This window comes from Pipistrellus hanaki, assembly GCF_964339955.1.
Source record: "Pipistrellus hanaki genome assembly, chromosome: 10".
Lineage (NCBI taxonomy): Eukaryota > Metazoa > Chordata > Mammalia > Chiroptera > Vespertilionidae > Pipistrellus > Pipistrellus hanaki.
Window position 1 is genome coordinate 28,085,419 of NC_140512.1, and position 15,280 is coordinate 28,100,698.

The 15,280-nt window shown below is 39.6% G+C and overlaps 1 protein-coding gene across 1 annotated transcript; it reads right to left on the reverse strand.

Annotated features, from left to right (window-relative positions):
• Window positions 1-498: 498 nt before the first annotated feature.
• CYP51A1 (cytochrome P450 family 51 subfamily A member 1) lies at window positions 499-15,004 on the reverse strand. The gene is made up of 10 exons (XM_084897414.1): window positions 14,413-15,004; window positions 12,155-12,253; window positions 11,134-11,310; window positions 9,596-9,722; window positions 8,586-8,760; window positions 6,675-6,794; window positions 5,944-6,139; window positions 3,988-4,083; window positions 3,207-3,375; window positions 499-1,445 (listed from the first exon to the last, which is right to left on the reverse strand). Exons 1-10 carry the CDS (start codon window positions 14,584-14,586, stop codon window positions 1,267-1,269), a joined length of 1,512 nt encoding a protein of 503 aa, XP_084753540.1. The 5' UTR covers window positions 14,587-15,004; the 3' UTR covers window positions 499-1,266.
• Window positions 15,005-15,280: the final 276 nt, after the last annotated feature.

Sequence of the window (15,280 nt, forward strand, 5' to 3'; positions counted from 1 at the left end):
CAGTCATGGGTACTGCTATTACCATGTTGTTTGTTGCCTAAATTTGAATACAGTACAAATAAGGATGTAATTCTTTTTCCATCTAGTTTGTAGATTCCTGAATTCTACTAAAACACACATGCTTTACAATTCGTGAATATAGACTATATTTTTTTCAAAGGTAATTTTAATGTGGAAAACTAATAGCAGAGATAAGAGTTTAACATGAGTCCTCCAGCCTCTTAAACAGAACTTAGAGGGGGAAATATTTTGTCCTTATTTTAAAAACAGTAATGTGGCCTAATTACAGGTACATAGGCCCCCAGTTATAATTTGAGTTGATTCTTGAACACAGCCTTCACATAGTATGGCCAATGATCCTACTCTTCCCTGATCTCAGATTTTGTATTTAAAAAGGAAATCTAACTGACCTAAGTTAAGTTTTAATAAACAGAATTAGTAACAGAAAAACCCCTAAGTAGATTCTGGAGAGGAAGCAGGGAACCACTTTGAGCCAAAGAGAACAAAAATTATCCCTTAGGGACTTTATTTTGGATTTTCACACAGATGTGTGACCATGTGGAACCAGATACAAATTTATCAAGTAAATGAAATATTTAGTAATTAGATCAAGTTAATGCAAGCAGTCTTTAAAGTAATTACATTCTTTTTTAGGAAATGTAATTACCATAGAACTCCCTCAATTTCCTAAAAGACAGTACTTCCTAAAGACACTTTTTTTCTACCACATAACCCCATCACTCCCAATTATCATCATACCAAAACAATAGGATTCTTTCATACAAGGCTTTAAATGTGAGTTTATCCCCTAACTACCTATCCTCACACACCCAAACATTATACAGGAAATGAATAAATAACCTAAGGCTTCCAAGTATCTCATTTGGCTTTTATATTTGCAGATCTAGTCCAAGATTTGAATATCCTGAACTTATCAAGAGCTATGTATACTCTTAAAATAAATACTTGGAAATTGTGTTATTTAGAATCTTCCAGTAACCAAGGTCCCCTAAACAACTTCTTATTAAGTAGCTTGATTTCCTTAAATAAAGCATATGTAGCAAATATCCATCATAAAAGTATTAAGAAATGCCTGAAATGCCATTAGATTTTATGCAACCATTCAGTTAAGAAAATATAAAACCCGTTAAGTTGGCTGTCTTTTAAAGTAACACACTCAAAAAAGAGTAAGTTGTTTCATCAACTTCATTCTCTTCAAATGCTTTTGCTGTTTACAGTGATGTTTCAGGTATTCCTTGAGCATTTTCATTTTGATCTTCGCTTGTATCGGATAACTGGGTTTTCAGGGGTGTGAATCATGGTTGTATAATTCACAGTAGGAAAATATCCATTGATGAGGTCAAATTCATATAAACGAAGCATAGTGGACCAAATTGTCTTGATTTGCACATAAGCAAAATTCTCCCCAATACAACGATGACGCCCTGTAAAAAAAAATGTTTCATAAGAATCAGTTGAAATTCTTTTCACTTCTTTTAGCCTGGAGTGATGAAATTTGCTTAACTATAGGTGAAGGGCAGATTTACAGATATAATAAAAAGATGACATTCTTTTCACATAAAACAAGAATATGGCCTGGCCGGTGTGGCTCACTCAGCTGGAGTATCCTCTCATTCACCGAAGGGTTAAAGGTTTGATTTCCAGTCGAAGCACATACTTGAGGCTTCATCACAAGTGAAATTTGATTTCCCAGTAAGGGCAGCTTTAGGAGGCAGCCGATCAATGTTTCTTTCTCACATCAATGTTTCTCTCTTTCGCTCTCTTTACCTCTCCCTATCTCTCTCAAATCAATTTAAAAAACACCTATTTTCAGGTGAAAATTAAAATAATAAAATTTAAAAATATATACATAGTTAATAAAAAATCCCAGGAGATTTTTTCAACATCTGTTTTTAGGGGAAACAGCACTTGGGTAATTAATTATATGACTTTTTCAATTACCTTTTTTGAAACTTAACATCCATCTAGGTTAAATATATGATGGTTTGAAATACACTAGTATGATGCTAATTTAGTTTGGCAATATACTTCTCTCCCAAGAGAGCCCTAGTTAAAAGTCAACATAAACATTCCAATCAAAACTTTAAATGCCTTTAACAAATGACTGAAAGAAAAAGGTTTTTAATAAACCCAAGATAGCAACACATACTGAGATCAAAATTTGAAAGGTCATATACTCTTAAGAACTGATAAACTGATTCTAAAATGAACATGAAAATACAAAGGACCTAGGATATCCAAAGCCATCCTGGAAGAAACCAAGTTGGAGGACTAAACTGACTTCAACACTACAGGTACAGCAACTGTGATACTGTAATCCTGTATAATAAAAGCCTGTTATGCAAATGGTTTGACCAGGGGGCGGGGCCGGTGGGGGTGGGGAGGAGTGAAGGAGTCTCCTTTCAGCCACACCTGAGTTTGTTAATGAGGTGACTTCTGGAAAGCCCCTCAGGAGGGAGGCTGACTGCCAGGGGAACCAACCAGGAGATGGAAAGGGTTGCAACTTTCAGTCCCACCCCTTGACTTCCAGGAGGGAGAAAGGCTGGAGGTTAAATTAATTCCTAATGACCAATGATTTTAGTCAAGCATGCCTTTGTGATGAAGCCTCAATAAAAATCCTTAAAATAACAAGGGTGTTCAGAGAGTTTCCAGCCTGGTGAACACCTGCAGGTGCTGGGAGGTGGCATACCCAGAGGGCATGGAAGCTCTGCCCCTTCTCCCATACATGCTCTATGCATCTCTTCAGTCAGGCTGTTCTGAGTTGTATCTTTGGTCTAGTACGTAAACTGTTTTTCTAAGTTCTGAGAGCCCCTCCAACAAATTATGGATTGAGAGGACCTCCGATTTGTAACCAGTCAGTCAGGTGACAGCTGGACTTGCAATTAATTGTAGCTGAAGTGGGGGAAAGGGAGCAGTCTTCTGGAACTGAGCCTCTAACCAATGAGGCCTGTACTAACCAACCCCAGGTAGAGAATGTCAGAACTGAACTGAATTGTAGGAACTCAGATACTGTCTGCAGAGAATTGGTATGGGGGGGAAAATCCCCATACATTTGCAAAAATATCCTTCTTAGGAAAGGGAAAGATACTTGTAAATAAAATTCACATGCGTTATTTTTGTTCTGGTAACTTCTGACCACCTGTTATCAGAACAAACATTTCAAATGTGAAATATAATCATCTTACCAGCTCCAAATGGCACATAGGCAAATTTCTCTCCTGATGCTGGGTTGTCCTGTAAGTAGCGATCAGGATTGAAGTGCAGGCGATCACTCCAGGAGTCTTTAAGTCTTTGATTGACAGTGGGAGAAACACACACCTGATGTCCTGGAGGAATGGTGTACCCTGCCACAGTCTACAAAGGAAAGCAAAATATTTCATTAGATAATTTTTTTTAATTTTTTTATTGTTTAAAGTATTACATGTCTCCTTTTTTCCAGATTGACTCATTAGACAATTTTAAAATATTCTTCCAAAAAAAATCAGGTCATTGTGCAATACAGCATTAATATACATCAGATTTAAAAACTAGCAGGACGATAGGCCAGCAAAAAATTACTTTAACTAGAGATGATTTCCAAATGACCCAAAATTGGACTACAAGTATATACACAAAAAAGGTCATAGTGCCTCAAAGATAGGAGTGGAATTTCAAGGAGTCATTTCATAATCTGATTTTTAGACTTTCATATAGTTGGAATTTAAAAAATGTGTTATTTTAAAAATAATTTTAAAATGTATTTCCATTTTAAAAAAAAAAAAACCCAAATCATTAAGTAAAATTGCAGGGAACAGACTAACCAATTATATGAAAATATTTATGTATTTAGAATATATAAACTTGAAAATTGGCTAGAAATGATTATTTTTCTATTTCTTTAATTTAAAAAATTCTCTTCCTGGAAATCATCTCTTTGATAAATTAAAATTGAGGATATATAAGGGGCTATCTAACCAAGAGACTCACCTGAGGAGTTTTGGCCATTCTCATCATAGTCATAATAGGAGGTCGAAGTCTTAACGTTTCTTTTATACAGCGATCGAGTAAATTTAGATCCTTAAGCTGAAAAGAAAAAGCATTTCCGGAATTTTACAAATATTTAACATACTTCAACAGTATTTTAACTTAAGTATCTTATAAATTAAAATTTATTTTATTTAGTTAATTTTAAGTTAAAACTATTTTTTCTGGGTTATTACAAGGACACAGGGAAAATGGAGAGTAACTACTAATGTGTACTGGCTTTCTTTTGGAAGTGATGTAAATGTTCTAAAATTAAATTATGATTTTACAACTATGAGTATATTTAAAAACCAGTAAATTCTATACTTTAAATGGATTTCATAGTATGTGAATTATATATAAATTAAGCTGTTATTTTAAAAGTTACTAAAATCAGAAGTGAAAGAGGAGACCTTACAAAGATTATAGGAGAATACTATAACAACTGTATGCCATCAGATTAGGTGATCTAGATAAAATGGATATATTCCTAAAAAGACACAAACTACCAAAATTGATTCAAGAAGAAACAGGACATATGAATAAACCTGCAACAAAGAGATTGAATTAGTAATCAAAAAACTTACAACAAAGAAAAACACATACATGGCTTCTCTACTGAAATCGATCAGACAGACATGTAAGAAAGAATTACCACCAACCCCCTTTGTAAACTCTTCAAAAAATAAGAGAACATTTCCAAACTCATTCTATGAGATGTGTATTACTGATAGCAAATCTATCAAAGACTTCATATTAAAACTACAGATCAAGCCAAAACCGATTTGGCTCAGTGGATAGAGCGTCGGCCCTCGGACTGAAAGGTCCCAGGTTTGATTCTGGTCAAGGCATGTACTATGGTTGCGGGTACATCCCCAGTGGGGGCTGTGCAGGAGGCAGCTGATCGATGATTCTCTCTCATCGATGTTTCTAACTAACTATTCCTCTCTCTTTCTCTCTGTAAAAAATCAATAAAATATACTTTTTAAAAAACAAATAAATAAATAAATAAAACCACAGATCAATATCCTGTATAAAGATGCAAAAATCCTCAACAAAGTATTAGCAAACCAAATCCAACATTAGGGCATTTCTGGGAAATTTTCAAAAAACAAGGACACTAGTCAAATGAATCTATAGTACACAGAAAATCTCAAATTGTCCCCTCTATTTTTTATATTCCATTTTCAAAAAATTCTTTTCATCTATCCCTACTCCATCTTCTTTGATAACCATTACTTGCTCTCTGTATTTATGGGTCTGGTTTTTTAGTTGTTAATTCATTTGTTTTTGTAGATTCTACATAAGTGAAATCATATAGTATTTGTCTTTCCTGGCTTATTTCACTTAGCATAATACCCTCTGGGTTCAAAAAACAAATGGCAAGATTTCACAAATAGTAAGACTTCATTCTTTATTCTTTTTTTGCTGGGTATTATTCTATTGTATGAATATGCTACATCTTCTTTAGTCATTTATCTATTGATAGACACCTAAGTTGCTTCCATATGCTGCTACTATAAATAATGCTACAGTGAATACAGAGGTGCCCATATCTTTTTGAATTAGTGTTTTTGTTTTCTTCGCTTAAATACCTAGAAGTAATATTGCTGAGTCCTAGGACAGTTCTACTTTAAAATTTTTAAGGAATCTCCATACTGTTTTTTTCAAAATGGCTACACCAATTATTTAGGATGTTATGCCAAAATTTTGGGGTATTAACCCTTTATTGAATGTATCATTTGAAAGTATCTTAGGCCATTCAGTAGGTTGTCTTTTTGTTTTATTGATGGTCTTCTTAACTGTACAAAATCTTTTTAGTTAATGTTTATTTTTGCTTTTGTTACTCAAATTGTCCCCTTTAAAAGTTAGACACAGATATTCAAATAAGGCAGCAATAAAAATAATAACCCAACAAACCTGGTCATAAGTTAAAGGAGGCAGATTTTCTCCACAGACTGCTTTCTGTTCTAAGTAACATTTTTCTTGAAGTGTCTTGTCTCTGGCCAAGAAGAAGCCCATCCAGGCACTGGTGGTGGAGGATGTGTGCTGCCCTGCCAAGAGCAGTCCAATGAGCATGCCTGCTACTTCGTCATCTGTCAAAGGATGCCCATCCCTGCAGAGTGAACCACACACACAAATGTAACATTTTGGCCGACACATTTCACACCTCAACCTTTAAATAAAGGGTTATAATGAAACAATTTGTCAGGTATAATGGTTTCTTGTATTTGTGCATCAGAAGTCAGAATTTTATCTAGTAGCGAAAAGAGGCAGACCAATAGAAAATATGATTTTGATTACAAACACTTAATTGCAGTTTTCCTACCAAACTTTTCACCATGCATAATCACTGGGATGCCAACAGTCATGGGATCCCAGCAATTAATGTCTCATTCATTTAAAAACTACAAAAGTCAGCCCCACCACCACCACCACCACCCCTCCCCCCCCCCCACACACACACACACACACACTGGGGATCAAAACCCCACAACCCAGGCATGTGCTGTGACCTTCTAGTCATAGGTCAATGCTCAACCACTGGGCCATATCAGTCAGGCAGCATCATGGAGACATAGTATTATTTAACTATGTTTTATTGTGTAATCTCCTGCTTCAGCTTAATATATGATCTAAACAGCTCTTACTTGTAAGTAGAATCTAGTAAAGTTTGGAGAATGTCATCAATTTTTTCTTCTGACTGCCTGCGTTTCTGGATTGCCTTATAAAAAATACTCTTGATCTCTCGATGAGCTCTGTCTCTGCGTCTGTAATTCAAAGATGAAAATAATTTCAAACAATAAAGCAATACTTTCTGGCACCAAATTCCTTTTGAAAATAACCAGGATCTAGCTTAAACCTTCAGTAACTTTAACGACTCTAAAATATCTGACAAAACTCAGAAACAAGGGGAAAAAAGACATCATGAAAATCATATATTTTTAAAAATTTCTAGTTTCCCTCAGGGCAAAAAGAATGTAATCATATAAATAAAAGCTTAGCGACCAAACAGTGGAACGAACGGTCAACCAGTCACTATGATGCACATAGCCAAAGACCTCTAGACTCTCTCCTGGCTTTAGTCTGTAAATACATAGAAGTGACAGACACAAAAGAAAAAAGTTAATTCCTCTCCATCTCACCTGGACAGAAAAGAATCAACAAAGGTACAGAAAGCCTATTAAGCAAGATGCTAAGCTTACGTAAAGTCTATGAGCAATATTTCTCAGTATCACAGATGATCCCTGCTGTTTAGGTAATCAAAGTATAGCTGGCATGGAGACAGAGACGATTAAAGAAAGGCATTAACACTTTAAACAAAAAATATGCTACAAATGGTCTCAAACAAGTGCTTAGAGGGCTATATCACTTTTAGGTAGAGTTCGGAGACTTTCCTGGGTAAAAGGAATATGTGAGATAAATAAATTTGAAAATATTAGAACAGCTGGACAACAAATTAACCTTTTAATAAGCTAAAACGTACCTTAAATGAGCTCAATACAGTTGACATTCAATATTATATTAGTTTCAGGTGTACAGCAAAGTCATGAGACATTTATATAATTTACCAAGTGGTCTCCCTAGTAAGTCTAGTATCCACCTGGCAGAGGTATTACAATATTAGAGGGCCGGTGCACGGATTCGTGCACTGGTGGGGTCCCTTGGCATGGCCTGCGGGGATCAGGCTGAAACAGGCAATCCAAATGCCTGACTCTCCTGCCTGCTGCTCCCGCTCATCCTCGCCCTACTGCACCTGCTGTGACTCATACCCAGTCAGTCCCGATTGGGAGAATTGCACCGCTGCAACGGCACTTGCCAGCTGTGAGCCCTGCCTCTGGCACACGTTGGTCAACTGAGCAGCACTCCCACTGTGGGAGTATACTGACCACAAGGGAGAAGCTCTGCGTTGAACATCTGCCCCTGGTGGTCAGTGCACATCACAGCGACCAGTTGACCAGACATTCAGTCACTTAGGCTTTTATAATATACAAGCTAGAGGCCCAGAGCATGGATTCATGCACCAGTGGTGTCCCTCAGCCTGGCCTGCACCCTCTCGCAATCCAGGAATCCTTAGGGAATGTTGGAGAGCTGGTTTCAGCCTGATCCCCTCAGGCCAGGCCGAGGGACCCCACCAGTGTACAAATCCATGCACCAGGCCTGTTTCGGCCTGGCCAGCCCAAGGGACCCCACCAGTGCACAAATCCATGCACTGGGCCTCTACTATGCATATAAAAATCTTTGGTTAATCTTTTCCTGCCCTCTCCCCTCTTTCTGAGATTCATCAGTCTGTTCAATGTTTCCATGTCTGTGGTTTCTGCTCCTGCATTGAACGTCTGCCCCCTGGTGGTCGGTGTATATCATAGCTAAAGGCCGGTCAGCTGGTCACTTAGGCTTTTATATATACAGATTATTGACTATATTCCCTATGCTGTACTATATATCCTGTGACTATTTTGTAACTGCCAATTTGTACTTCAATTTGTTTAATGTTTATCTTTGTTAACACTACAGTAATTATACAAAGTTAAATCCACCCCAGATAGTTTCTTTATCCATACCTGAAACTAGGCAAAGGGAGCCAACCTGGCAACAGCCAGGCTGCATGGCTAAAACCTCCATCCAAATCTGCATACAGTTGTGCCACCTTCTCATTGAGTTGACTTCTGATTTCCTTTCCATGTAAACAATGGCTAGCTGTTAAAATTATGAGCTCAGAAAGAGCTTCAAACAAATCTGGAGAGAAAAAGGTCATTCCCATTAATATTGCCAAAAATGCTTTTAAAATGTTCTGTTTTATTAGAGATATAAAATTGTGAAGGGAAAGTGAGAATAAAAACTCAAGAACCATAAATCAAGTTTCTAGACCTTTTATAAAGAACTGAATACCAGACCCAGAACATGGTAACCTACACAGAGGTCTTACTGCTCCTTGGGCAGATGTTGCTTCCAGCCATGACTATGACAACTGTCTCTGGAAGAAACATGGCACCCCAATATGAAGGCTGGGTTCCCAGAAATATCCAAACAATTCAGTACATTATATAATGCAAAGGTGTATATTGTATAATACATTTTAAAAGATTTCTATTGGAAAGGACTAAAATCAAACTTTTGGTAAAGTAAGCTTATGTATTTAAATTTATCTTTTATAGACTATATCATTCCCATACAATAATAGGTAAATAAGGTATTAAATATATAATTAAATCATTTGGACTTTTACTTGCCCAATGGGAGTAATATATATATATCTTAAAATGAACTTAGAAAAGTTTTACAGTTTATTTCAAAATCTAATCACAAACCATTTTTATATTATTTGTATAAATGAACTGAATGATATACATGTTCATTAACCCATTTTAAGTTTTTGCTAGTGAGCAGCAATAACCACTTCCTCTCAGGCTGTTTAAGTCCTTGGTAATCATAGCATGTTCTTTCCATTAAATCTAAGGTGGTTTTACATTATGTTGTAGTTTGTTTTTTATATACACACACATATTCTTACATTCCAAGCTAGAAAAGTAGAAATATTAGGACAAATGCAAAACCAAAACATTTTGCTTACTTTTTTCTCCACTTTCTCCCCAACTCTGAAAGTATTCCTTTGTTTCATTTTCAATTATAGAAACATGCTGTCTAAAGTGTGCTATGTTAAGGCCACTTTTTAACATTTTCTTCTGCTCCAAGAAAACCTTAAAAAAATTAAGAGTATACAGCATTAAAATACAATTTTGTTTTATCACAAGATCCATTTGGGTTATAACTCTGTAACACTCAAAAAAAAATAACCTTCTAAAAAATTAAAATAGTAAAAGGACTTTTTTAAAATCACACTAGATATGAGAAACTTAGAACACTTATGCATCTATCTAAAGTAACCTAGAAGACCTGTTTCGCAGGCCCTTCCCAAATGATAGGTTAGGTATCCCAACTCCTGTCATTCCTATATACTCTTTTCTCACAGCTAACTCTCCCTTTTCCTATTCTGTTATCTTCTAGTCTTCCAACCCAACCAAGATGCCAACGCAACCTCCCAAAGGTCCAATATCCCTCAATATTTTTAGGTTCCTTCACATATTCTCCTGTTATATTTCCTACTGACACTATCTGCCAGAAGTTTAATTAGAATATAATATAGTTTTAATAAAATAAAATCACACTGGGACAAAAAATAGTTTTAAATCTTTGGGATATTTCTATTTCAAGAATCTGATAAGCTGTGTGGGGGGAAAAATGGATATATCTAACCAGTGTTTTTCTAGGAATCTTGTTTATGGCCTCGGAGAGCCATTCATTCTCCCATCTACCCCATCCCCAGAAACAGCACTTAACATTAACTCTCTTAACTACTACAGACTAGGTGCTGAGTTGCATGATACATTCACAGTCTGAGACCACACCAAGCAACTGAGCCAATTATCTCATTTGTGTTTTACATCAAGTTTCAGTACTTTAATATTTGACTTTAGGGGGGAAAGAAATCACACAAACTTCTGAAGTCAAGGATCTCTAGCTCAAAAGAGCTCTCCTACTAGAATTTCAGGCATGAGTGGGGAGGTAGGAGACCCTCCAATAAAATAATGGGATTTTCTTGTTACCCTCTCAAATCAACTCCCAATAAACTAAGTCATCATTGCTTGTATGTCTTTGTATAGGACACCCTTTTTTTAAAAAAATATTTTTTATTGACTTTTTACAGAGAGGAAGGGAGAGGGATAGAGAGACAGAAACATCGATAAGAGAGAAACATCAACCAGCTGCCTCCTGCCACTGGGAATATGCCCACAACCAAGGTACATGCCTTTGACCGGAATCAAACCTGGGACCCTTGAGTCCACAGACCAACACTCCATCCACTGAGCCAAACTGGCCAGGGCTAGGACACCCTTTAAAATTGCTTGGCCCATGCCAGCCACTATAAAACAAAACACCCATTGTTTGTCAGTTATTCGTGGCTTTCCTCCTGTTAAATCTCATGAATCTCAGGTTTTTGAACCAAGGAATAAACTTTTTCTACATTTTAAATGTATATACTATTACACTACTAAGCTATCACTACTATAGTATAGATTTATTTTTCTTGAAGATAACAGTGTCACCTACTGGATTAGGCACATCATATGCAACTCCCTTCCCAAACACAGGTGTTGTCAGTCGGCTGTAGACATCTTCTGCATTCAGGTCTTCATTTTTACTATTAAAAAGCAGTGCAGCAGCATCACTTCCCAGAAGGTAAGTAAACGTCTTGCCCACCATTGTGAAACTAAACACAGGTCCATACTAAAGAGAAAAAAGTACCCATGTTGACGTTACCAAAAGATATACAGCACGAAGACAATGATTTTTTAAATCACAAAACAGTAACTGTTAAAAATAAAATCATTCATAAACCTTAATGCAATTCTTCCCCAGTCTTTGTCCAAATTTATAATTATGCTCATCTAATTGCAAATGGAAAATAAAAATTCTTACTGTTTTTTTCACTGTTTATATTGAAAATACTTTCTATCTTATACACAGATATCATAATGTTAGTAATTAACTATTCTTTCATTATTAGACATGGATGATGTGTCCATTTTTTACTTATACACAATTCTGCCATAAGTATCTTTGGGAATATAGATTTTTTTTCTCCCATTGGTTAAAGATAAATTGACAAGAGTAAGGATTATGACCTTTCCTATAGTGCTTGCTATATGAAGATGTGAAAAAATTTAGTAGTTTTACCACTATCTCACCAACATGCTTCAGCTTCCCTCATCTATAAAATGGGAATAATAGCACCCACTTCATAGAACTGTTGTCAAGGTTAAATAAATATAGATATGTTAGAGAATATTATATATATTAGACTCTAATAACTAGAGTGTGTATATATATATACATATATATAATATGCATATGTTATATGTATATTTTATATATTAGAGAAAAATATATTAGAATAGCTTGGCCATAATAAACATTACATAAGTGTTTTATTACTGCTACTACTACTTCTACTACTAAAAGCATAGACTTGGAAATCAAACAACAAGTAAATCCTAGCTTGGTCACATTCTGCCATTTAAAAGTTTGAAAAGCACTAATTTCTTTTTCTCTAATCATCTGGAAGACTTACCTTCTCATATGCATTTTCGAGGAATTCAATTGGACTTTTCCCAAATGCTATGGCATGCCCAAGGAATGGAATTGGAGAGAAAATGTATGGTGGACTTTTCTGCAAGAGAAACAAAAAACTTTCAGTTCACATTTTAAGAGAGAGATCCAGTTCAGTTTCATAACCAAACACATGAAATTTGCTATTAATACTAAAAAGTTACCAAAAAATGAAGCATCAAAAGTAATAAAGAATAGCTAAAATGTAAATATCTTAGGAATATCCATAGTAAAATGAACAGGAACTCAACACATCATAATGTAGGCTATGTCAATACACACTCATAAAGGCATTGCAATTATAAATGCTGAACACTGTCCAGACTATGTCCAATACTATTACTGGTGTTTCTAGGCAACTTTCTTAATCATGAGTGGAAAACTAAACACAACCTGAAAAAGTCAAACTTAAAAGTGTCTTCACCACTTACTCCCATGACCACTCAGAATTTTAGTCCCAGAATCTTGCCTAAAGAAGGTAGAGAAGACAAACAGTAACTTGAGGTATAGAAATAAAGGAAATGTTTAAGAAGTGACATTTATCAGTAAACAGAACACATCTCATACTTCTCTCACTGCAAATGAACTAGATCCACTGATTTTAAAAGAGAGAGTAGATCCACTGTGGCAGGAATTCTTGGCCATCCTATATAATAACACCCCAATATGCTAATTGACCGAATAGCAGAATGACCAGTTGCTATGATTCTCAGTGACCACCAGGGGGCAGACGCTCATCACAGGAGCTGCCCCCTGGTAGTCAGTGGGTTCCCACAGGAGGAGCTCTGCTCTGCCAGAAGCCAGCTCCTGGCAAGAAGCGGACCTAAGCCAGCAAGCGGACATCCCCCAATGGGTCCTGGACTGCAAGAGGGCACAGATCAGGCTGAGGGAACCTCCCCCAGTGCACAAATGTCATGCACGGGGCCTCTAGTTCACTATAAAAGGTACTTTAGATGACCTCAAAAGAGACTTGCAGATTACAACATTGTTTCCTGGAAATCTTTTTGCAACTGAAATAAGACTCCTCAAATGGTTGGTGGTCTCAAATAGTAAGGTGTACTCCAAACCCATTCTTGGGATAATAGTAACAAGCATCTTAAATACTAAAGCTACAGCATGTTACAGCATGTCACAGCATGTTACAGCACGCTACAGTACGGCTGGTGTAACTCAGCGGGGAGCAATGAGCCAGGAACCAAGAGGCCACCAGTTCAGTTAGATTCCAGGTCAGGGCATATGCCCAGGTTGTGGGCTCGGTCCCCTGGAGAGAATGTGCAGGAGGCAGCTAATCCATGATGTTTCCCTCTCATCTATGTTTCTCTCTTTCTATCCCCCTCCCTTCCTCTCTCTAAAAAATCAATGAATATATATTTTAAATAAGTAAAGTTTTAAAATAAATAAAACCAAAGCCACTTATCTTTCCAAAGACAAATACCACTCCCAAAAAAAAAAAAAAAAAAAAAAAAAAAAAAAAAAAAAAAACCATGTGAAGCAAAGATAACAATACTAAATGCCTGCTACAGTTCAACCACCGTCAGTAACAGGGCAGCTACTAGTTGTTGGCTGGTTAAGGATGCACTCCTCAAATAGAGAAGTGGTCAATGAAGCCACGAAATTCGATGAAATGCTTTTATCAGCCCCTCATAGGAAGGTCCCTACACTCCAGCACTCCAGTCACTCTCATTCTACCAAAATGAACACCCTCCTCCTCCTCCATACTGACATACAGGAAGTCGCCATCTGGGGCGATGAATGAATGCCACAGCCCACAGGGCAGTGAACCACACAGCCACACAAGGACAGCAGCCACCAGGATGAAGCCACCAGGGCCACAGCTGCCCACAGCATCGCCATCAGGGTCCCCCGCCAGACCCGAAATACCCCTGTGGCGGCCAGGACGGGCGTCCCGACCACGGCCTCAGCCTTCATCAGAACTACCAGGACCGCAGCCAGCACAGAACCACTGTGATCACAAACGCGGCAAGCACCTGACCCCGGCGGCCAGGACCAGACATGTGGCCACCGTCAGTATCGGGACCGTCAGCACCAAGGCCAGCAAGGCCAGGGCAGGCGCTGCCCCTGAATCCCCTTCGCACCGGACCCCCCGTGCGCGCCCACCCCGTGCGCCCTACCCCTTGGGGCCGCCGCCAACGCCCAGCCGAGCGCCGCCCCCACTAGCCCTTCCGCCCCCCCCCCGCAGCCCCCTGGGGGTGCACCTACCGCCCCGGCCGGCGGGGGGGCGAGGTGGCCGATGGCGAGGCGGAGCAGGTAGACCAGGCTGAGCGTGAAGGCGCAGGCGACCAGGAACATGGATAGAAGGTTGCCGCCCGTCACTTTCTCCATCGCCTGTCCCAGCACCGACCCGCCCGCCTGCAGTAAGCCCAGCAACGCCATCCCGGCCGTCGCCGCCGCCGCCGCGTTGGTTGTCCGGAGACGCTTGCAGACCGAAGTCGCCGGCCGCTCCTCGGAGTCCGCGGGGCGAGAGAGGCAGGCGGGTGGACGTCGGCAGGCGGCCCGGGCCCCCAGATCTTCTCCTCCACCCGACCCACTCCCTCCGCCCAGCTCTGGCGCGCGCCACCCGGTGCGTCACAGACCGGGGCGGGGCCTGCCGCCGGCCACGCCCCCTCGCGCGGACTCTTTGACGCCGCGGTCTCCTTCCGCCTGGAGAGACGACCGCTTGAAGGAGCGGGCTGCACCTGCGGCACCCGCGGTGGCACCGAGAAGGAATTAGGCCGTGAGCTTGGAGGAGGCCCGCTGGGAGGTGCGGGCGCACCCCAACCTGTGTGCTCCCGGATTCGGGGCGCCTAGACCACGGGAGTCCGTCTAGGGGCGGGTGGAGGGATCTGAGCGCGAGGGCGGAGGAATCTCAGGGCCCGACCGCGCCGGGGCGGCCGGCGGCGGCGATTGCACCGCACGCGCCTGAGGTGATGTCGGCCTATGTGGCGTCAGCGGGGCGGGGGGCCTGGCGCCGCCCCCTGCCTGGGCGCCCGCCCCAGCCCCGCGCCCGCCGCTCCGCTCACGGCCCGGGGACTCCCGTGAGGCCAGGCCCGCCGCGCCCCGGTGACAGCCAGCCAGCCTGACAGGTATT